At 50.2% G+C, this 25,145-nt stretch overlaps 1 protein-coding gene and 1 pseudogene across 1 annotated transcript; one reads left to right on the plus strand and one right to left on the minus strand.

The window, feature by feature from the left end:
* Positions 1–2,777: 2,777 nt before the first annotated feature.
* LOC136456297 (mitogen-activated protein kinase 16-like) lies at positions 2,778–15,734 on the minus strand. Its single transcript, XM_066456114.1, has 10 exons — positions 15,400–15,734; positions 14,748–15,284; positions 14,593–14,652; positions 14,293–14,442; positions 5,638–5,793; positions 5,411–5,548; positions 5,268–5,341; positions 4,553–4,654; positions 4,145–4,307; positions 2,778–3,460 (listed from the first exon to the last, which is right to left on the minus strand). Exons 1-10 carry the CDS (start codon positions 15,412–15,414, stop codon positions 3,386–3,388), a joined length of 1,470 nt encoding a protein of 489 aa, XP_066312211.1. The 5' UTR covers positions 15,415–15,734; the 3' UTR covers positions 2,778–3,385.
* A 1,296-nt stretch (positions 15,735–17,030) lies between these two features.
* Positions 17,031–18,052, plus strand: LOC136460805 (uncharacterized; annotated as a pseudogene).
* The last annotated feature ends 7,093 nt before the right edge of the window (positions 18,053–25,145 follow it).

Consider the following 25,145-nt stretch of genomic DNA (forward strand, 5'->3'; position numbering starts at 1 on the left):
GGCACTACTCCTGCAATGCTCATCACCACTCTAGGAGTGCTTAGCCTCAGTCTTGGAGTGGTCGACACCACTGCAAGAACTCTTGGCTTCGCCACGGGAGTGCTCGGCACCTGTCCTTGAGTGGTTGCCACCACTGCAGAACCTCCCGGCGCCACTCCTGACGTGCGCGGCATCCCTCCAAGAGTGCTCGGTGCTCCTCCCGGAGTGCTCGGCATCCCTCCTGAAGTGGTCGACTCTGCCCCAGGAGTGCTCGACTCTGCCGCTGAAGTGCTCGACGCTCCTCCCGAAGTGCTCGGCACCTCTTCCCCAGCGTCTCAACCGTGGATGACCAGGTGCTCAACGACGAAGGTGCTGGTGAAGCCGCCAGCTTCCCCCTTGCTCGGACTGCTCTAGTCCCAAGCCGCCTTCTCATCGAATACGACGTCGCGCGAGACAAGCACCTTGTCTTCGTGTGGGTTGTAGAGCCGGTATGTCTTGGTACCCTCCGCGTAGCCTAGGAACACCATGGGTGTGATCCTGTCCTCCAGCTTGGTGAGGTTCGGCTTTGTCTTGCGGACGTGGCCGATGCAGCCGAATGTCCAGAGAAAGGACACGCTCAGCTTGCGCCCATACCTAGCTTCGAACGACGTCTTGCCCGTTAGGGCTTTGGTCGAAGCGCGGTTGAGGATGAACACCGCCGTGGTCACCGCCTCCCCCCAGAACCTTGTCGGCATGCCTTTTGGCCTTCATCATGGATCAGGTCATGCCGACCACCGTCTAGTTTCGTCGCTCCACCACGCCATTCTGTTGTGGCGAGTACGGCGCGGTGTGGTGTCGCACCACACCCTGAACTCTACCAAAGTGAATTCGCCGCCGCGATCAGTCCTCAGCACGCGGAGCTTCTTGCCGTTCTCGACCTCCAGGCGCATCTTGAACTTCTTGATCGATGTCGTCGCTTCGTCCTTGCTCGTTAGGAGTTGCAGCCAATGTAGCGACTACAATCATCCACGAACAGGAGGAAGTACCACCAACCACCGTTTGTAGCTAGCGTGATCGGCCCACAGAGGTCGTCGTGGATGAGCTCGAGAGCGTCCTTCGCGCGATACTTAGCCACCTTTAGGAATGGTAGCCTCCTCTGCTTCTCGGCTAGGCAGTTGTCACACAACTCGCCTCTGTGCTTGATGTGGGGTAGCCCTCTGACCATCTTCTCCAGCCGACCAAGTGCGTCGAAGCTGAGATGTCCGAACCGAGCATGTCACATCTACGGTTCCTCGGTGTGCCTTACCGCCAGGCACACCGGCTGCTCTACCTTCAGGTCGAGCAGGTACAACCGATTCAGGGATCTCTTCATCTTGGCAAGAAGTCGCTGCTCCCGGTCCCTGATCCTAAGGACTCCGTCCTTGATCAGTACCTCGCTACCGCGCTCATCCAGCTGACCAATGCTGATGATGTTGGAACGCAGCCGCGGGATGTAATACACATCCGTTAGCATGCGATGCTCCCCGTTCTAGCACCTGAAGATGATGGTGTTGCGCCCTTGGATAGCCACCCTTGAGCCGTCACCAAACTTCACCGTACCGATAACATCGTCGTCGAGCTCGGAGAAGGATTCCTTGGAGCCCGTCATGTGGTTGCTGGCACTAGAGTCTAATGGCATCATCCTCATCATCAGCTTGCGCTAGATGAGCCTGAGCCTTCTTCTCCTGCTTGCGATTTAGGCACTCCTGTGCCCAATGGCCCATCTTCCCGCAGCGCCGATAGGCGTTGGGGTCGACCTGCTTCTTCTCCGAAGAAGCCTTGCCGCGGCGCTTGCCATCGTCACCACGGCTAGAGGAGGCTGCCTTCCCGGAGTACCTCCGAACAGCCCACTCCTCTTCCGTTAGCAGCAGTTTGACGTTGTCCTTCGTTGCTGCCGCCTGCTCCAGGCGCTCGTCCACCGCCCGCAGACGGCCTGTCACATCCTCAATGGTGAGGGTGGACAAGTCCAGCATCGTCTTTATGGAGAGAGCGATCTGGATGTACTTTGCCGGCACGGAGTGGATGTACTTAGAGACCGCCTCCTCTTCGTCGATGGTGACGCCATGGCTCTTCAGCTTGTTGATGAGTGTCTGCAGGTGGAGGAAGAAGTCCTCCACCATTTCACCATTCTTGAACTTGAGGTTGACGTAATCCTGCTTCAGAAGCTAGGTCATCGCCTTCTTTGCACGGTCGAAACCGACGCGCATCGCCGTAATAGCCTCCCACGCCTCCTTAGCAAAGCTCTTTGTCCCTAACGGCTCCCTATACTCTGCCGGTACAGCAGCGAGGATAAACTCCAATGCTGACATATCATTTTCCTCATTGTCGGTGCCCTTGTCAACAGCATTCCAGAGCCGTCGAGCTCTGAGCTTAACCTTCATGGTCACCGACCACTCTCCATAGTTGGTGCGAGTCAGTGTCAGCCAACTGATGCCGCTGACCTCCCGCACCGTGCGAACAACGACCTCCGATCGTGGCTGGGCAGCCACAGCAATGCCACTGCTATCGTCCATCTCCGAACCGCCCATCATCAACAGCGGTTAGTCTGGCGACGACGCTTGTACGACTCTGATACAAATTGTTAGCCCACAGGATCACCGGCTCAGATGAGTGAACCACTCTCTAGTTTTGCCAAGCACCCGCTAGTGTTACCGAGCACCTACTAGCTAAGCCGACCACGAACAAGCGTTGTCCGTCCCCACGCACTATGGCTAGAGGTTGAAGAAGAGGAAAAACAAAACATACACACACAGTACAAGACATCATCGTTGGCCGAAACCCTGTATGGGAGATGACAAATCTAAACTCTCTTTACTGAGTTGTCGTGGTAGTCTATTTATACAACTCTATCCATCTAGTCCTAGTGCAGCGCACATGCTGCAACAGTAACTAGATAACACAACAGGACTGACTTCTGTGCCTGTCCCTGCATGTGGCTATAGTGCGGCAGGTGAGCCGTTCGGTGCCTACCTCTGACAGCGGCTACAGTACCACAACAGGGAGCCTTTTCGGCGCCGTCTTCCCCCTTGTTGTGTGTTCACACAAGAAAGCAGCAGTTTATTCTAACAAATATGTCAATATTTGTTAGAAAAGTGTGTTGGAACACATTGTATATGCTACGATTAATTACTGGCTAACCTATACTTAACTAGCTAATCAGATCATGGGTGAATAGGAATTCCATCTGACAAAAATCTGGAGCTGGAGTCAAACATATCTAGCTCCAAGATAGAAAGATGAAGGGGGGATACAACACAATGCACTACAATTATCAAAAAACGATTGTGGCTACTGAGTCTCAAAGATCGTAGAATCAGCCTTCCCAAGTCCCCCCTATGGCCAGGTCGATGTGCACAGATCAGTCTTGCTGGTATGTACCTTAAGGCTGTCAGGTTTTGAGTTGAGCAATCCTCTGTGGCACACCATCAACTGGATCGTTCACATACTCAGATATAGATTCCTCCTGAAAAGTACGTATTTAATACACCATTTAGCATGTCAATAATAATTCATTCAGTCAAGATATCAACTTATAATGTATGTAACTTCAGTGCATTCGATGAGTAACAACAAGATTCTGGAACAAGCATCATGGTTCTGAAACCTAGGGGCCGTTGGACCCTTGTGGAGTCGTAGCTCGTAGATCATGTGGGGTAGGTTGTTCGGCCAGAAGTCCAGAACAATGTCATGCGAAAATGAAAGCACAGGAAAGGCAACCAGTAGTAACATAACAGCAGTCAGCAGATCTGTACACAAAATCTGTTACGAGTATATAATAGAAGAGGACCCTTTAAATGGTGGAGTCAGTATCAACTTCTCCTGCCTGCGTCTCTCTTTTGTTATTGTTGGAAGCAATCAGCATTGCTGATTTTGATAATAACTCGCTGGTTATGCTTGGCAATAGGAGTAAAAATCCACACCCCAGTATTTTCATATAATAAGGTAATTAGGGAAGTAAAGTGTACTCTATCTAACAATCAACATTAGCTTTTTGAGTTCCACTCTATTATACTTGACTGACACCTTTTAGTTTCTCTTTCACATTTGTATTGGTTGAAAATTAGTAATTACCAGGTGACAGCAGGGTCATCTTGATAGACCAACTTGAATCAATTGGTATATTATAGGATATTGTTATTGTACTTACATCTTTCTCTCGCTTTTGTTTGATGACCACACACTGGGAAGCACTGATGCTTTCGCTCTTCAGAAAGTTACGAGCACTTGAGAGTGGCTCACATACATGCAATCTTATGCAGTAATCTGCACTTGGCTTCTCAAGGTCGTCGCCACTGTCATTTACTCTTTCCCTGCGACAGGATGCAAGAACTATTAGTACTAGAGAAATTCACAGCCAGTAATTCTACGTTGGTATCAATACAAGATAAACAACTTGCACCCTTTGAACTTTTGATTTACATCCCAACAAAAGAGAAACAACTCCTACTCCTACCCACCCCATAGGATATGCACACTTAACTCACGATCATACAGTAAAACTAAAGACCACTGAATCATCTTTTCAAGTCCTTTAGAATATTGGCAGAAGTATTGCCTTGGTAAGGAAGCATGCTGCCGCAGCTGTGGGCTAGTCTTCTCACCCTTAGCAGCACTTTCTTCGAGATGAGCGAATTGTCTCTTGAAACGATCCACCCCACTGTCAATAGTGCATCCATTACCATTAGTACAATTACAACAGCCCCTCAACAAATTAGCTTTGCAATAGAATACTCCTTATCATGCTCAGCAAAGTCCAATGCTTGGATTCGATATACAGTGCATCAAAGATACAAGTTCATTCCGTTTGAATAGAAAAGAAACTTGGATAAAAACAAAATTGTTTAGCATTTAAAAGTTTTGATATGCTGTTCTCTAATGTAAGTAATTTAACAGGTGATTTGCGCTATGGGAGCACTTCACCATGTTAGGTTTCATTCTGCAATTATAAGAGCAATGATCTGCACTAGCCTTCTATTTTTTTCATGTAATATGGCGAAGTTCTCCCAAACAGTGCAATTTTATATTACCATTGCAACATGTTAAAGTTCAGAGTAGAGATGTCAAGTAACACCAACTAAAAATAAACATTTTTACCAAATTTTACCCAGTGAGAAAAAAATTAAGATAGCACACATCTTTCAGAAAAAGGAATTCGATTATGTCTTTCTTTGTTGTGTTTCTCAATACTATCAAACAAATGAAGTATACTATAGACTTTTCAAAGACAGTATAATCCGCATTTAAGAAGAGCAACAGAACAACATGCACACCTCGGGTACACAAAGTTCGCCTTATCCCCACCACCAAGAAACTCCTGCAACATCTGAGGATGGTATTCCAATGTCTAAACAGATACATCATGAATTAGTAAACATAATACCATAATAACCACAGTAGAATTAACTAAAAGTACCTCTCTGTAAATTAATTCCCGAACATCATCTCTGGCCAGCTTCCTTCTTTCAAACTCAAACTCAAATTTTGAGATTGGTTGTGTTATCGGTTCACGTTCAGAATTTGCTAATCCAGTAAAGTATGGATCTGTTAAGGCCTTGAATTCCACTATTGTAATATCAGTATTGAGCATAACTAATAATACAACATTTTGAAACTACCGCTTCTTGCTGACATTGCTACTACCTCTGCAGCAGTTGGTCGATCCTTCGGATCAAAAGCAAGTAGACGTTCAAGCAAATGAAGAGCCATTGGATCTATACCAGGAAACTTCTGCGTAAAAGGAACTGGATGTTTTTTTCTCATGTTACCCAAGTATCGGCGAGCCTTTTCATTTCGAATCTACAAACGATTAGAGGGTGAAAATAGCTTAGTGTAGCAAAAACGGTTGCATTATGATTGTTGGACCAAAAGGAACACATTAATCCCTTCATCCAAGAATGGTAAGCATATTTTGATCAAAGAAAAGTCATGCAAAGTATACTTTGAACCTTAATTTCTCTTACAATAGGTTGTCAATAGCTAAAGAATCAACGCCATCTCAAAGGCACTTTGAATACAAATGTATTGAAGCAAGTTTTATGACCTAAACTTGCATATAATTTTGACTAATTGTTGGTCAAAATTTGTAAAATGTGAATTTTCCCAATCAAAATATGTTTATCATTCCTAGATGGAGGGGGTATATTGCTAACAAATTAAAACCAATGTTTTCAGATCGGACGACTAATCGCGATTAATCGCGATTAGTCGTCCTTATCGTAACCAGGTGCTCGATAAGGGCCCTCGATTAGTTTAGACCGATTAGAAAACTTATCGTCCGATAAGTTGCGACTAATCACGATTAGTCGTCCGATCAGACTAGCCGGACGACTAGTTCGGGGGAGGGAGAATTTGGCCCAGCTAAAAAATTCGGCCCACCTTTAGCTGGCCCATTAGGGTAAGAAGAAAGGAGTGAGTGAGTGACTGGGTGACGGCACATTTCCAGCTCCCGCTGCTCTCTGCCTCTCTCTCGCAGCCGCCGGCGGCCTGCCTCTGGATCTCCCTCGCCGGCGTCCGCAGCTCCGGCCGCGCCCCTCGCTGGTGTCCGCAGCTCCACCCGCAGCAGCTCCGTCCGAGCAGTTCCGCCCGTCCGTCCGTCCGCAGCAACTCCGCCCGCAGCAGCTCCGTCCAAGCAGCTCCGCCCGTCCGTCCGTCCGAGCAGCACCGCCCGCAGCTGCTCCGTCTGTCCGTCCGTCCGCAGCAGCTCCGCCCGCAGCAGCTCCGTCCGTCCGTCCGCAGCAGCTCCGCCTGCAGCAGCTCCGTCCGAGCAGCTCCGCCCGTCCGTCCGTCCGAGCAGCTCCGCCCGCAGCTGCTCCGTCCGTCCGCAGCAGCAAGCAGCAGCAAGCAGCTAGTTTTTCTTTGGTCAGCAGTTTCAGAGTTCAGACATCAGATTCAGCAAGCAGCAGCTAGTTTTTCTTTGGTCAGCAGTCAACACTCACCATGACACCATCAGGCATCAGCAAGCAGCAGTTACAGGTAAGTGGCCAAATCACCATAATAATGATTCATTGCAAACATGATTACATGCCAAACTGTGCTTGGTTGCTTGCCTCTAACATTTACCTATTTATTATGGCCATGTTTACATATATTTACATCATATATATAGTATATACATGGTCGATCAGGTCATCTAGCCACAAGGACGACTAAATGTCCGACTAGCCGATTAGACCGATTAGGACCGACTAATCGACCCTTATCGACGACTAATCGCGATTAGTCGTCTGATCGGTGGTCATACGACTAGCCTCGATAATACGATCTGAAAACATTGATTAAAACACACTATGTATCAACTGAAACACACTTATATAACTTATATTTGATGGATAAGTCTCTGTGTTGGCTGGTCTTTGTGGGGCTGCAGCTAGGACAGCAGCATCTTAGCATCTAGGACAGCATCTAGGGCAGCACCTTAGCATATGGGACTAGCATCTTAGCATATGCTTGGCATCTTGGCATATGCTTGGCTGGCTAGCAGCCTATAAATATATATCCCCAACCCCTCAGGTTGGTATGGCATTTGGAAATAAATCAGAAAATTACCCCAACTCCTAGTGTCATCCTCTCTCAATGAGAGTAAGAATTCTGCTACTACCAAGAGTAAGAATTCAGCGACTAACAACTGGTATCAGAGCCGTACTATCCTGTAGCCTGAGCATCTCCTGCTCATCTCCTTTCCCAGCCGCGCAACAGCACCAGCTGGGAGCAGCAGCAGCTCCGGCCGCTCCTGCTCATTCCTCTCCCAGCTCGTCTGAAGCAGCCCTCTCCCCACGCAACAGCCCCCCGGTAGCGCGTCATGTCCGCAGGGCAGTCTCAGCGCTCGGTCGCCTCGAGCACGTGGCGTCGGCAGGAGGCCGAACTTGCCGCAACAGAGGAACGCGAGCGAGCAGCGACAAAGACCGCTGCGGTGGTGACAAGGGCATCGAGGCTGGCAGCGGCGGAGCTGGCAGCAGCCAGAGCGGAGGCGGAAGCAGCGACGGCGGCGGATGCAGCGCGTGCGGCGGCAGCAGAGGTCGAAGCTCTGCGCGGCAGCATCAGCAGCTCCGTTTCTGCTGACGACAGCGCCGACGTGGACCTCGAGCTGCTGGGGAGGGAGGCAGCGCAAGCGCGGGTGGCACAGTGGGCAGCCGCGCACGCCCACGAGCGCGGCGGCAGCCTATACAGGCGTGGACGCGCCGACGGCGCTCCTGGAGGAGGCGCGCACGGCGGTGGCCTCCTGGAGAAGGCGCGCACGGCGGTGGCGACCCTGGAGGAGGCGCACACGGCGGTGGCGCTCCTAGAGGAGGCGCGCACGGCAACGGTGGCGGACGGGTCGATGGAGAGCGCGGCCTTCACAAGCAGCGTGGCTCTCTCTCCCCGGATCGATACCGTGGTTACCACGAGCTCCAGGCTGTTGTCAGGGACGTCGGCCCTGGCGGTGGGTGGCCTACCCTCACTAAGACCAACTACGTCGAGTGGGCTGCGGTGATGAGGGTAAAGCTCAAGGTGCGGCACATGTGGGAGGCAGTCCGGTACGGCGACGTCGACTACGACCAGGATCGACGGGCACTGGATGCCCTCATCGCTGCAGTCCCGTCCGAGATGCAGTTCTCGCTTACCAACAAGTGGACTGCCAAGGAGGCTTGGGACGCCATCGCTACGACACACATCGGCAGCGGCCGCGCCCGCAAGTCCACACTGCAGGCACTTCGCAAGAAGTGGGAGAACCTGGCCTTCAAACCAGGTGAGGACGTTGATGACTTTGCTCTCCGTCTCAACACTCTGTTGCAGAAGATGGTGCAGTTCGGCGATGACACCTACGGCAAGGAGAGCTGTCGAAAAGCTCTTCCGCTGCGTCCCCGAGAAGTACAAGCAGATGGCTCGATCGATCGAGTCCCTGCTAGATCTCTCCACGATGTCGATCGAGGAGGCGATAGGTCGCCTCAAGGTCGTCGACAGCGATGAGCCACAGTCTCTCTCGGGGCCCATCACCACTGGCGGGAAGCTCCTTCTCACTCGGGAGCAATGGGCTGCCTACCAAGGTGACCGGAAGAAGGGGGAGCCTTCTTCCGCGGCAGGAGGCCGCAAGCGTGGCAAGCTGCGCAAGGCGCACAGAGACGCCCAGGTCGGGGCGCGAGGGCGTGCCGGGGGTGATGCCCGCGGAGGCGCCCAAGGCGGCGCCGCCGGCAAGCACAAGCCGGCATGAGACGACACCTGCCGCAACTGTGGCCAGCTTGGCCATTGGGCCAAGGACCGTCGACAGCCACGACGCGGCCAGGCCCACGTCGCACAGGCGGAGGAGGAGCCGGCTCTGTTCATGGCACATGCAAGCATCGAGCTACCTCCAGCGGCACCGGCCGCAGCGGCTCTCCTCCACCTTGACGAGCCAAAAGCACACGCCCTCCTCGGCGACGGCTCCGGCAACGACAAGACTGACGGGTGGTGCCTCGACACCGGCGCCACCCATCACATGACCGGTCGACGGGAGTTCTTCACCGAGCTTGACTCTAGCGTCCGAGGCTCCGTCAAGTTTGGGAATGCCAAGGGCGTCGGCTCCGTCATCTTCACTGTCGTGTCTGGTGAGCACAGGCTGCTTACCAGAGTCTACTACATCCCAGCGTTGAGGAACTCCATCATCAGCTTGGGACAGCTGGATGAGAACGGTTCGCGCGTGGTGGTTGAGGATGGAGTCATGAGGATTTGGGATCGCCGTCGCCGCCTTCTTCCCAAGGTATCCAGAAGCGCAAATCGACTCTACGTCTTTAACGTGCAGGTGGCACAACCCCTCTGTCTCGCTGCTCGTCGGGATGACGAGGCGTGGCAGTGGCACGAGCGCTTCAGGCACCTTCACTTCGAGGCCCTGAAGCGGCTCAGTGCCACGGAGATGGTGCGAGGCCTGCCGTGCCTCGACCATGTGGAGCAGCTCTGCGACGTCTGCGTGTTGATGAAGCAGAGGCGACTCACTTTTCCCCAGCGGGCGAGCTCTCGAGCCAAGGAGAGGCTCGAGCTTGTGCACGGGGACTTGTGTGGCCTGGTGACACCGGCCACACCGGGAGGACGACGCTACTTCCTGCTGCTCGTCGACAACCTCTCCCGCTACATGTGGGTGCTGGTCCTCGGCAGCAAGGGAGAGGCTGCGGACGCCATCAGGCGCTCGTAGGCTGCTGCGGAGGCGGAGTGCGGCCGCAAGCTGCGCGTGCTGCGCACCGACAACAGCGGCGAATTCACGGCGGCTGAATTCGCGTCGTACTGCGCTGATAAGGGCATTCAGCGCCACTACTCCGCGCCGTACAGCCCACAGCAGAACGACGCCGTCGAGCGGCGCAACCAGACGGTTGTGGGGATGGCTCGGGCCCTTCTCAAGCAGAGGGGGATGCCGGCTGTCTTGTAGGGAGAGGCGGTGGTGTCGGCCGTCTACATCCTCAACCGCTCGCCTACCAAGGCGCTCGACGGCAGGACGTCGTACGAGGCTTGGCATGGGCGCAAGCCGACGGTCTCCCACTTGCGGGTTTTCGGCTGCCTCGCGTTCGCCAAGGAGCTTGGCCACATCAGCAAGCTCGACGACAGGAGCACTCTGGGAGTGTTCATCGGCTACGCGGAGGGCTCGAAGGCCTACCACATCCTCGACCCAAAGACACAGCGTGTGCGCACGGCGCGCGACGTTGTGTTCAACGAAGGGCGAGGATGGGCGTGGGACAAGGCGGTGGACGACGGCTCAGCTCCGACGTACGACGACTTCACTGTCGAGTACGTTCACTTCGAGGGAGCTGGGGGAATAGGCAGCTCTTCTTCGACGAGCGCGTCTACCCCAGTCCCGAGCCTCCACCGACCCCGGCGCCTGCTACTCCAACAGCACCACGCACTCCAGCACCGACAGGCACCTCTTTGGGCACGTCTACTCCAACACCAGCTCGTGTCAAGCACAGCCTGGTTGAGCTCGCTACTCCGCTCTCTCACGACGAGGAGCGCATCGATGCGTACCACGACGGCGAGCCGTTGCGGTACCATATGATGGAGAACCTTCTCGGCGACCAGCCGGTGCCGGGACTAGTGCCTCACGACCTGGAGGCGCAGTTGCACCTTGCGTGTGACGACGGCGAGCCTCGGTCGTTTGCAGAGGCCGAGAGACACGCGGCATGGTGCGCCGCGATGCAATTGGAGATGGATGCGGTTAAGAAGAACCGCACCTGGGAGCTTGCTGACCTTCCTCGTGGTCACCGCGCGATCACCCTTAAGTGATTGTACAAGCTGAAGAGGGATGAAGCTGGCGCCATCGTCAAGCACAAGGCTCGTTTGGTGGCACGAGGTTTCGTGCAGCAGGAGGGGGTCGACTTCGACGACGCCTTTGCTCCCGTGGCACGGATGGAGTCCGTGCGACTCCTCCTTGCGCTAGCTGCCCAGGAGGACTGGCGTGTTCATCACATGGACATCAAGTCGGCGTTCCTTAACGGCAACTTGAATGAGGAGGTCTACGTGCACCAGCCGCCGGGATTTGCGATCCCCGGCAAGGAGGGCAAGGTGCTCCGCCTGCGCAAGGCCCTCTATGGCTTGCGGCAGGCACCGAGGGCGTGGAATGCCAAGTTGGATTCCACGCTAAAGGGGATGGGCTTCGAGCAAAGCCTTCTCTACCTCGCCCACACACGGCCGGACTTGGCATTCTCCGTCGGCTACGTTAGTCGGTTCATGCAGCGACCGACGACGGAGCACCAGCAGACTGTGAAGAGGATCATCCGCTACGTTGCGGTGACTCTCGACTACAGCCTCTACTACCCTAGGTGCCCTGGGGCGGCACACTTCGTCGGGTACAGCGACAGCGACCACGCCGGCGACATCGACACCAGCAAGAGCACGAGCGGGATCCTCTTCCTCCTCGACAAGTGCCTCGTTAGCTGGCAGTCGGTCAAGCAGCAGGTGGTGGCCCTGTCCAGCTGCGAGACCGAGTACATAGCGGCCTCCACCGCTTCGACTCAGGCGCTCTGGCTCGTTCGACTGCTTGGTGATCTCCTCGGCCGAGACACTAGAGCGGTGGAGCTCAGGATGGACAGCAAGTCTACTCTGGCCCTGGCAAAGAACCCCGTTTTCCATGAACGGAGTAAGCACATCCGGGTGAGGTACCACTTCATCCGAGGCTGTTTGGAGGAAGGGAGCATCAAGGCAAGCTACATCAACACCAATGACCAGCTTGCGGACCTGCTTACCAAGCCTCTTGGGAGGATCAAGTTCCTTGAGCTCTGCTCTAAAACCGAGATGGTTCAACTTTCCCACAAGACGACGCACAAGACTTAGGGGGAGAATGATGGATAAGTCTCTGTGTTGGCTGGTCTTTATGGGGCTGCAGCTAGAACAGCAGCATCTTAGCATCTAGAACAGCATCTAGGACTAGCATCTAGGACAGCACCTTAGCATCTAGGACTAGCATCTTGGCATATGCTTGGCATCTTCGCACATGCTTGGCTGGCTAGTAGCCTATAAATATGTATCCCCAACCTCTCAGGTTGGTATGGCATTTGGAAATAAATCAGAAAATTGTCCCAACTCCTAGTGTCATCCTCTCTCGATAAGAGTAAGAATTCTACTACTACCAAGAGTAAGAATTCAGCGACTAACAATATTATCATCAAAATAGGAGCCAAGAAACAAGGAGGTAAGCCTAACTCAAATGGTTGGGTGGGAGATATGGTGATGCACCCAACCATCCAGGTTCAAGTCCTCTTCAACTAGAGTTTGGATGCTGGCTTAGTATTTCAAGTGTTGCCTTTGCAGTTGAAGATGGAAACCTCCAGAAAGTCTATGCTGGTTTAGTAAATCAGGTTTGGTCTTACATTTGAAGATGGATACATCTCTAGCATTTTCTTCTTCTTCTTCTAGAGTGTAAACATTTTTTCCCAAACTCAACATACAAGGGTGTTTATTTTCAGTTAATCAAGATATGGCCAATGCTATGGTTGAAATCAAATATATAAGATTTGGACTTCACATCGTGAACTACAGACTTTTCAACAAAACTATTATTAACATTGCATATTAAAACTTGATTATCACATGATTTAGACAGAAAAGTAATAGAAAAACCCTGGTCCTTCACATGAAATGGGAATTTAGATGGCCTTGCATGTCAATTATCAGTTTAAAAGGAAAGTGACTATGTTCATGTAATACCTATTCTGCTAATTTTCACAGCTTTACTATTATATTGTATGGAAATCATTAACTAATTAATTAAGCTTCCGCATTGTCAAAAAGCCTCTTAACCAATGCAATACAAACTTGGAGAAACTGAATAAACAATATATACTTTCACAGTGGTTCCAACATAAATGCTTGTATGCAGCCAGTTATGACTTAAGCGCTTAACCTTTACAGTTGACGAAAATAGCAAACTGGTCGAGGTGCAGATAATTCTAAATGTTATAACTACGCTATGAGCCAATTGTGTTAGATTATATTGGGGTATCTCCAAATATGGTAGATTATGATCATGTAATTCCAATTTGCCTTATCTCAAAGGGGAGGCTTTTTGCCCCCTAATCAATGTACTCATACATAATCTGCCCACGAGACTTAGCAATGCAATTGACTATTCCAACAATTCTATTCCTCCTACGTGGTATCACGAGTTTAGTTTTAGATCCTAGACCACAAACCCTAAAACTTCCGTTTACACGTGCCCCAGGGAGATCGCCCATGAGGATCTCCGCCAGGGGCAGCACCGCCTGCACCTAGGGCTCGCGTTGCCAATCATGTTGATTGGCCACCCTGGGAGTCTTTTCCTGATCCTTTGATTGGGGTTTGTCTCTCGCTGGTCATTGATCAACATTTCCTTTCGAATGCGGGCTTCTTCTCCAGTCTCACCATCTATGCCGCTCCTGTTATGACTGTGAGGGGGGATGTTAGAGTATATTAGGATATTTCTAAATGTGGTAGATTAGGATCGTGTAATCCCAGCTTGCCTTATCTCTAAGGGAGGCTTCTTGCCCCTTAAGCAATGTACTCTTATGTAATCTGCCCACGAGGCTCAGCAATATAATTGACTATTCCACCAATTCTATTCCTCGCACAAATTGTACCTCTAAATTATCCAGTTCTCTAACCATACCTCAGCAGCATTGAGCTATAGCTCTGAATCTACACACGCAACCTTAGTATACCTTAGTTTGCAATATAATGCCAGGGGTAAAACAATAACTTTCTTAGCATTAAGATGAGGCAATCTTATTTTTTCTGTTATGAGAGATTCTGAATAAAAGATAAGGCTCCAACTCTCCAAGCCTGTAACTGATTTTCTTATACTAGATGCAGGGAAAGTGAACTGACCCTGGAAAGTGACTCTGATGAAGGAGTGCCAAGTAGATCTGTCATGAGATCCAATTGATGTACCACATTCTTGCCAGGAAAGAGAGGCTTCCCTGTAAGCATTTCAGCAAATATACATCCTATGCTCCAGATATCAATCGCAGGAGTATACTGCAAAATTAAGTGTTAAGTTGTAAATTCAGCAAAATTAAGTGTTGTACTCCTACACGAGAACCTTCCATTTATGAACTTGACATTCATATAAAGGTTCTCCTGAATAAAGGGCTAGTATAAGTTTTGTCAGGATGAAAACTATCCGACCTTTGAAAAGAAGGAGCCGCATAGTTCTGGAGCACGATACCATCTTGTTGCCACATAATCCTGTGATTAAATTACACATCAAGAACAACAACTTAAACTGTGTGGCTGCTTATCGTATCTCACAATATATGTGCTCTGGTTTGTGATTTGGTTACCGTCCAAAATATTGCTGAAGGTGTATCGTTGAAAGACACCCGAGCAAGGCCAAAGTCACAAATCTTGAGCTTGCAGTCGCCGTTGGCGAGAATGTTCTTGGGCTTGAGGTCCCGGTGGAAGACATTGGCGGCGTGGATGTACTTCATGCCGCGGAGCAGCTGGTACAGGAAGAACTGGTGGTGCTCGGGCGTGAGGTCGTCGTTGGCCTTGATTACCTGGTGGAGGTCGGACTCCATGAGCTCGAAGACGACGTAAATGTCGCGGAACTCGCGGCGCGATGGCGGGAGCATGATATGCTTGATCCGGACGATGTCCGGGTGGCGCAGGAGGCGGAGCAACTTGATCTCGCGGAGGATGCGGGTGGCGTCGGAGATGTGCTCGAAGACGTCGTTAATCTTCTTGATGGCGACGTGCTCGCCAGTGAGGGTGTCGAGGGCGGCGGCGACCACGCCGTAGCTGCCCTTGCCGACCACCTCAGTGACCTCGTACCTGCTGGCCTCGCCGTAGTCCGTGAAGAACGGCGCCTCCCCGGAGCCCTGGCCACGCCACGACGACGGGGCCGAGCCCATCAAATCCACAGTCCAAATCCGGATACGCGTTAACCGAAGAACAGGTCGCGATTAAGAGGGGGATTTCGGTGCCAGCCCGCACCTTGTTCTCGTCCATGGCGTCGCGTGCGTCGCCCCCGTGCCGATCCGGCGGGACGCACCCCTCGCCCTCGGCGGCGTCGCCCTCACGCGCGGGGTGAACCGTCCTGCTGCCGGTAGTGACGATTGGGGCCGCGGTGACGGTGAGGGAGGAGAAAGAGGGGGAGGCGCCGGGGTGATGTGGATAGGTCGGTCCATTTTACGTACGGCGGGGGAGCAGCGGGGAAGCGCGCAAGTGGGCAGCGGACGCCCGACCACGGCGGGCGCGCGGTGCGCGGGCAGCGCGGGAGCACTGCGGATGAGCCATGGCACGACGTGACGGAGCACGGTGACCGGTGACGGCACCGGGCATTCCACAGATTTCCCAGCTTGGGCTTTTAGATTTCTGTATATTACGATACTGGTGCGTCTAGATGGGCTACATTCACACCCATATAGTTGCCCAAATCATCAAACGGTCCAGAAGGCCGAAAGCCCGAAACCGCCTGCCCAAATACTCGACCATTCGTCCATTCCCTAAGAGGCCACGGCTTTCGAAGGGTCCCGTCCATTATTATGCCAGAGTTGCTAACGCTGAACGTTCGATCTAGACGCTAGTGTTACAGGAAGGAAGCAGGTGTCTAGCGCGTCGTGCTCGCGAGCGACAGTGGGCCCACGCTATCTCGAACCTCGCGCCACCGGTCGTTTTCCACGCGTATCACATGTGCAACACTCGATTTATTTTTAAAATGTCCAGATAGAATAGTTGCAACATAAAAAAAAGATAGACAAAAGACTTGAAACAAGCATCGGAAACACTTGCGAAAACACCTGAAAAAAATTATAAACAATTACAAACATATGCAACATTGAGATAAAACACTTATAAACATACGTATAAAACACCTCGAAACACTTAAAAACATATGCTCGCTGAATTTGTGATACGAGGCCCGGCCCGCTCGACTCACAAGCCACCGCTAAGTGTGTGTGCATGTATGATTGGGCGAAGCCCAGGACCAGGAGGAGGCCTGCGTTTTCGGCTTGATGTACTGTAATATATGGCCGACATGCCACATTTTCGTAATCCGAACTCTGTGTGAGATCGTGACAAACTATGATGAGATTCGACCGTTCACAAAGACACTCATCGCTCTCTCCTGGACGCGTTCAGACTCGCGTCGACGGGGCTGTCGGACTCGGGTCGCCACCGAGTCCGAGCCTGCGTACGGGCGTCGTGCGGACCAGATCCAGGCGGCGACTCCGAAGCGGATATATATGGCGAGAGGAACGTACGTGAGACCGCGGCCGGATCTTCTATTCGGAATTTCGGATCCGCCTCCAACTATCTGCCCAAGCTCGTCTCTTTATAAGCGATCGAGCAGCGGGCGCATACCAGATAACCAGTTCACGACTCATCAATCCGTCGGTCGCTTCAATCTGTTTATTCGCCGGGAGGCAAACTAGAGTTGTCCGGGAGGGCAAGGGGATCGAGACTTCAGTCTTGAGAGAGTCGGTGACGGTGAGGCTCGCTGACTCGGACTCGCCTCAAGGACACCCAGCCGGTCCTTATAATAAGCCACCACAAGAGCGCACGGACACAATCATATCACACCAGTTCTGGTTCTCGATCGGGTATTGACTCGACTCGACTCGATGGCATATCTGCTAGCACCGCCCAACAACGGGGCCGCCGTCCTCCCCACGGACGACGACGGCGGGCAGCTGCGCCCGCCTACGAAGCTCCTCGGCTGCCTCCGCACCGTCGGACGGCCAACCAGCAAGACGAACCCGCTCCTCGTCGCCGCCGTCTACAACGCCGCCGACATCTCCAGCGTCGACGTCAAGCTCGTGGACGTGGCGTCAGGCGCGACGGTCGCCCGGCTGGACCGCCAAGGCAACGGCCACTTCGGCGTCACCGGCGGCCTCCTCTGCCTCGTCGGCACCGGCGGCACGGCGGCCGTCAGCGTGCTCGACGCGGCCACCGGCGACGTCACCAACATCCCAGCCTACACGGCACCTAACGGCCAGAACACCTCGTCGGCGTACGTGTTCGGGCACGTCCCCGTGACGGGAGAGCACAAGGTGCTCCGCGTCTACACCGCTGGCCACGGCGAAACCAAGCAACCATGCGAGATCCTCACCCTCGGCAGCAGCAAGCAGCGTTGGAGGCCGGCGCCGAGCCCTGGGCGGTCACGCGAGGGGTCGCCCACTTCTTGATCCCTCAGAGGGCCGAGTACGACGTCATCGCCTCGTTCGACCTGGCGACGGAGGAGTGGAGGCCGACGCTCCTCCAGTGCCCGCTCTCCTCCGACATGCGCAACTGCTGCAGCGACAGCCTCAGCCTGGTCGAGCTCAACGGCTGCCTGGTGTTTGTGCACCATGACTACCTGTCCTACGCCATGGACATGTGGGTGCTGACGACGGACCTGGACAGGGGGACGTGGCTGAGAGTGGAGCCTCTTCCTCTAGGGAAGATTCTCCGTGGCGACGGCGAAATCATGGCGCAGCCGTTGATGGTGCTGGACGATGGACGCATTGCGTTCTGGGTGCGATACCCCAATAGCGTGGTGCGGGTGTATAATCCACGGACCGGCGGCTGTGAGGATGTGGTCAATTTCGGAAAATTGTGTAGCGTTGTTGGGTTGTACAGGGGAAGCCTCTTGGGGGTCAAGTAGCTAGTAGGTCAAAGAGAGTGTAGGTATTACCATTTGATTTGTTTTTAATTATTTGTCGATGTGTACGTGCTCATGCGTTTTCTTTCCCTATCATAGTTCTATGAATAAGAATGTTTTTTTGGAAACACTATAAATAAAAATGCTGGTTATGTGATTATTAGGGATGAAAACGGTCGGAAACGGTCGAAAAACCTCTCAACCGTTTTTTACATTTAAATACGAAAACAAAAGCGAAAGCGGTAAAGCCAGACACGAAAACGAACACAAACTTATGGAATATCAAGATTTTCAGAAACGAACTAATTCGAACGGAATTATGTCGAACACGGTTGGTATACGAAAAATCAATACGGAATATTGACCCATAGGATCAAGTGCATAACAATTAACAAGTGAATAATAATTAATAAGTCTTACAACTTTCTTAAAAAATATCTTCATTCGACACTATGTAAGAAAGATCTGATTTTTCTAAGGCAACAAGCGCTTACAACAACAACAACAACAAAGCCTTTAAGTCCTAAACAAGTTGGGGTAGGCTAGAGTTGAAACCCAACAGAAACAATCAAGGTTCAGGCACGTGAATAGCTGTCTTCCAAGCACTCCTATCTAAGGCTAAGTCTTTGGGTATATTCCATCCTTTCAAGTCTCCTTTTATTGCCTCTACCCAAGTCAACTTCGGTCTTCCTCTGCCTCTCTTCATGTTACTATCCTGACTTAGGATTCCACTACGCACCGGTGCATCTGGAGGTCTCCGTTGCACATGTCCAAACCATCTCAACCGGTGTTGGACAAGCTTTTCTTCAATTGGCGCTACCCCTAATCTCTCACGTATATCATCGTTCCGAACTCGATCCCTTCTTGTATGACCGCAAATCCAACGCAACATACGCATTTCCGCGACACTTAGCTGTTGAATATATCGTCTTTTCGTAGGCCAACATTCTGCACCATACAACATAGCAGGTCTAATCGCCGTCCTATAAAACTTGCCTTTTAGCTTCTGTGGTACCCTTTTGTCACATAGGACACCAGACGCTTGCCGCCACTTCATCCACCCTGCTTTGATTCTATGGCTAACATCTTCATCAATATCCCCGTCCCTCTGTAGCATTGATCCTAAATATCGAAAGGTATCCTTCCTAGGCACTACTTGACCTTCCAAACTAACATCTTCCTCCTCCCGAGTAGTAGTGCCGAAGTCACATCTCATATACTCAGTTTTAGTTCTACTAAGTCTAAAACCTTTGGACTCCAAAGTCTCCCGCCATAACTCCAGTTTCTGATTCACTCCTGTCCGGCTTTCATCAACTAGCACTACATCGTCCGCAAAAAGCATACACCAAGGGATGTCCCCTTGTATGTCCCTTGTGACCTCATCCATCACTAAAGCAAACAAATAAGGGCTCAAAGCTGACCCTTGATGTAGTCCTATCCTAATCGGGAAGTCATCCATGTCTCCATCACTTGTTCGAACTCTAGTCACAACATTGCTGTACATGTCCTTAATGAGCCCAACGTACTTTGTTGGGACTTTATGTTTGTCCAAAGCCCACCACATAACATTCCTTGGTATTTTATCATAAGCCTTCTCCAAGTCAATAAAAACCATGTGTAGGTCCTTCTTCTTCTCCCTATACCGCTCCATAACTTGTCTTATTAAGAAAATGGCTTCCATGGTTGACCTTCTGGGCATGAAACCAAATTGGTTCATAGAGACCCGCGTTATTGCTCTCAAGCGATGCTCGATAACTCTCTCCCATAGCTTCATAGTATGGCTCATCAACTTAATTCCCCGATAATTTGTACAACTTTGAATATCCCCTTTATTCTTGTAGATCGGTACCAATATACTTCTCCTCCACTCACCAGGCATCTTGTTCGATCGAAAAATATGGTTGAACAGCTTGGTTAACCATACTACAGCTATGTCCCCGAGGCATCTCCACACCTCGATTGGGATACCATCCGGTCCCATCGCCTTGCCTCCTTTCATCCTTTTCAACGCCTCTCTGACCTCAGATTCTTGGATTCTCCGCACAAAGCGTCTATTGGTGTCATCAAAAGAGTCATCTAACTGAAAGGTTGTGTCCATATTCTCACCATTGAACAATTTGTCAAAATACTCTTGCCATCGATGTCGGATCTCATCCTCCTTTACCAAGAGATGCTCCCTTTCATCCTTAATGCACTTAACTTGGTTGAAGTCCCGTGTCTTTCTCTCACGAACCCTAGCCATCCTATAAATGTCCTTCTCTTCTTCCTTCGTACTCAAATGTTGGTAAAGATCCTCGTACGCTCTACCCTTTGCCACACTTACAGCTCGCTTTGCAGTCTTCTTTGCCACCTTATACTTCTCTATGTTGTCCACACTCCTGTCATGGTACAAGCGTCTATAGCATTCTTTCTTCTCCTTAATAGCCCTTTGGACTTCCTCGTTCCACCACCAAGTATCTTTAGCCTCGCGTCCCCTTCCTTTGGTTACTCCACACACCTCTGAGGCTACCTTCCAAATGTTGGTTGCCATCTTGTCCCACATATTGTTTATGTCGTCTTCTTCCTTCCAAGAGCCCTCTTTGATAACCCTTTCCCTAAACACCTCTGACGTCTCCCCTTTCAGTTTCCACCATTTTGTTCTTTCAATCTTAGCTTGTTTATCCCTACGGGCACGCACCTGAAAACGAAAATCTGCCACCAAAAGCTTATGTTGAGAAACAACACACTCCCCTGGTATCACCTTGCAATCCAAGCATGCTCGTTTGTCCTTTCTTCTTGCGAGGACAAAGTCAATCTGGCTACAGTGTTGTCCGCTACTGAAGGTCACTAGATGAGATTCTCTCTTTCTAAAGAAAGTGTTGGCTATCATCAGGTCAAAAGCTACCGCGAAGTCCAGAACTTCCTCCCCCTCCTGATTCCTACTACCATACCCAAAACCTCCATGAACTGCCTCGAAACCTGCACTTATAGTACCTACATGCCCATTAAGATCTCCTCCTATAAAAAGCTTCTCACTACTAGGTATAGCTCTAACTAGGCCATCTAAGTCTTTCTAGAACTGTCTCTTAGCACTCTCGTCGAGGCCTACTTGGGGGGCATATGCACTAATTACGTTCAAGACCATATCACCAACGACAAGCTTGACTAAGATAATCCTATCTCCTTGCCTTCTCACTCCCACCACACCATTCTTGAGGCTCTTATCAATCAAAACTCCTACTCCATTTCTATTCGCGACTGTCCCTGTGTACCAAAGCTTGAAACCTGTATTGTCCACCTCCTTCGCCTTCTGACCCTTCCATTTAGTCTCTTGAACGCATAATATATTTACACGCCTCCTAGTCGCGGTATCGACTAATTCTCTTAACTTACCTGTAAGTGACCCTACATTCCAACTACCTAAACGGATCCTAGTTGGTTCGACTAGCTTCCTTACCCTTCGCACCCGTCGACTCTGATGCGAAGACCCTTGCTCATTTTTCACTACACCCGGGCGCCGATGTAGCGCGCCACTAAGGAAGCGACGACCCAATCCTTGGTTACTTGACACCATGCCCAGATCAAGACACGGCGCGTCACGGGGGTGACGACCCAGCCCTTGCCCATTTAACACCATACCCGGGTTCCGATATGGCGCGTCGCTAAGAGGGTTACGCCCCAACGATTTTCTTTCGGGTTTCATCTCCATTTAAGTGGCTAAGTTTTTACATTGGCTCGCCACGCCTAACACAATCCTCCTCCTTTACCAGGGCTTGGGACCTGCTATGCTGGGACACCAAAGGCGCCCCACCATAGGCAGAGTTAAGGCAACAAGCGCTTGGATGCGATTAATATGTGAGTGACTTTGACTGTGAGTGACTTTGACTGTGTCACTTCCTGCTCTTGAACCGCCAATATGCATCCAGCCATGAAGTTTACCTTTTGGAATTAGACCAATTTGATCAGACTGATGAAAGAAATCGAAAGGGCCTACATGTTGGATATAATATGGGCTTGGCCTATATAATATTTAATGAATCAAATAAAACTCTACGGTACGTAACATTAAGTGTTGTATAGCTTAATACCATACGAGATTTTGACTGAACGCTGACTCAGCTTATATGGTTGGAAATTATTCATCTAAATTGAGAAGCTGAGAAAAGGATAAAGGCGTGCCACACGCGCACGCGCTGTGGCCGCCGCAGGCCGGGCCATGGCCGCGGGCCGTGGTCAGTCTTTTGCCACTTAAATCCACATTATCACGGGAGTTTCGCTCTTTGATGGTGGAGGCGAATAGACTGCGTCAGTTACCGTCCCTTCTGCTTCCCGTCTTTTGGGATTCTCCGCTGCCTTCGTCTCCTTCACCGGACACAGCCATATATCCATAGTTCTCCGTCAGTTCAGCCCCGGTCTTCGCAACCAGTTCCTGAGAGATTCCACATCTCCGCAGCCTTCTGTCTTCCCCGTCCTGTTCCTTTACGCGAACGAAGTATCGAGAGAGCAGGTGCCTCCGGAACCCTCGTCCGCCTGAGAATCCTGCACGGGGTGAGCGACGATTAGGTTTTTAGGGAGCGATCCGCGATTGCTCATCCACATACATCTTATTCCCAGTGATTGCCTATGGAACGTCAAGGCATCTTCTTTCTAGTCATCCGTTCGTGGGACTGCACTGCGAACATCTTCCTGCATCGACTGTGGTCCACGACTTCGAGCAACGCACTATGTCAACTAGTGCGAATGGAGCCTCCGATGCCCTCGGCATGGGACCCTCCACTGGGTACAGTCTAATCTCTGTGATTTTTTGTACTTTGTGTTTTTACTATATTCACCAGTATATCATCTCTGCATGCTGTAGTGTTCATATGAAATATACACATGCACATATATGTCGTCACAAACCTGTTGATGTTATTTTTCTGGATTAAACTAATAATAAAATTGCCTAAATTCCTAACAATCCAAAAACCTAATGTTAGGCAATTTTCTGTCAGTGGTTTTGTTGCTGCTTTGAAGCTAAATAATTTTGATGGCAAGAATTTCATGATATAGCATGCTAAGATGGTATTATGGTTGACTGCGATGAACTGCTATCACGCCGCACAGGGGAAGCCTAAACAGTTTACTCCTGAGGAGGAGCGAAAGTTCTTGGCTGCCGATAACCTGTTTCGAGGCGCCATGATTAGTGCACTTCATCCTAAGTATGAGAAAAACTACATATCTTACACATCAGGCAAAGAGTTATGGGATGCTCTTGAGGCAAAGTTTAGGGTTTCTGATGCTGGCAATGAACTGTACCTTATGGAGCAGTTGTATGAATACAAAATGGTTGAAAACCGTTCTATGGTCGAACAGGCTCATGAGATACAGGCGCTAGCAAAGGAACTAGAATATTTCTCATGTCTGTTGCCCGACAAGTTTTTGGTCGGTGGTATAATCGCTAAGCTGCCACCTTCTTAGAGGGATTTTGCTACTCTCTAAAACACAAGAGACAAGAGTTTAGCGTGGCTGAGCTTATTGGATCTCTTGATGTTGAGGAATGGGCGAGAGCAAAAGACAACCGTGGAAAAGGAGTTGAGTCTTCCGCATCCAATATGATACAGAAGAAAAACTCATTTGCATCTCGTAATAAAAAGAAGAAGAACATGTAAGAAAACAACAATGCAAAGCCTAAGCAGACTGCACAGTTTAAGAAGAAAAACAACAAAAAAGGTGGAGGATGCTTTGTTTGCGGGAGTGATGAGCATTAGGCAAGTACGTGCCCAGACCGCAAATATAAGCAAGAAAAAAAATTAGCAAATATGATAATTAGCGAGACTGGAGGAGGAACATCTTGGTATGGTAATTCTTTACCTTTTGTTCTTTCAGTTTGTCTTTCACCTGAGTGGTGGATGGACAGTGGTGCTAATATTCATGTGTGTGCTGATATTTCTTTGTTTATTTCCTATTAGCCCGACAGGAGTGGAGCCTTGCTGATGGAAAACGGTTCGCATGCGCGTGTTCTTGGTGCTGGTACGGTCGTTCTGAAGTTTACTTCGGGAAAGACAGTGATATTAAAAAACGTGCAGCGTGTCCCCTCTATCAAAAGGAACCTTGTTAGCGTTTCTCAAATGTGTCGCGATGGCTTTAAAATTGTGCTTGAGTCCAATAAGTGTGTTGTATTGAGACATGGAACATTTGTTGGAAAAGGTTATGATTACAGAGGCTTGTTTCGCTTATCTTTGCTTGATGATGTGTATAATAAAGTAGTGAACAATGTTAATGTTTTGGATGAATCGAATATATGGCATTTACGACTTTATCATATTAATTTTGGTTGTCTCATGCGGCTTGTAAATCTGAATTTAATCCCAAAATTTAACTTAGTCAAAGATTCGAAGTGTCAGGTGTGTGTGCAATCGAAACAACCGCGCAAGCCTCACAAGGCTGCTGAGGCGAGGAACTTGGCACTATTAGAACTCGTTCATTCTGATTTATGCAAAATAAATGGCGAATTGACTAAAGGCGGTAGACGATACTTCATGACATTTATAGATGATTACACTAGATTTTGCTACGTGTATTTATTAAAAAACAAAAGATGAAGTGTTGCATTATTTTAAGGTCTATAAAACTGAGGTAGAAAATTAACTTGAGAAGAAAATCAAGCATTTGCAGTCCGATCGCGGGGGAGAATATTTCTCAAATGAATTTTCTGAGTTTTGCGCGGTGCATGGAATTATTCATGAGAGGACGCCACCATACTCACTACAGTCCAATGAAATTGTAGAGAGAAAGAACTGCACTCTAACTGATTTGGTTAATGCCATGTTGAAGACTGCGGAACTATCTAAGGAATGGTGGGATGAGGCTATATTGACAGCGTATCATGTTGAAGGGTCGAGATGGCGGACTAGAGGGGGGGTGAATAGTCTTTTCTAAAATTAATCGCGTCGGCTAACCGATATAAATGCGGAATAAAAACAATCGGTCTAGCCAAGACTACACCCCTCTATATGTTTCCTAGCACCTTGCAAAGATACTAATTATGCAACTAAGGTGCCGGGCTAGCTAGAGCTCTCCTAAACAATTCTAGGAGCAAGGTCACACAAACCTATGCCACTAGTACTTTAAGCAA

Source organism: Miscanthus floridulus, chromosome 6 (genome assembly GCF_019320115.1).
Source record: "Miscanthus floridulus cultivar M001 chromosome 6, ASM1932011v1, whole genome shotgun sequence".
NCBI lineage: Eukaryota > Viridiplantae > Streptophyta > Magnoliopsida > Poales > Poaceae > Miscanthus > Miscanthus floridulus.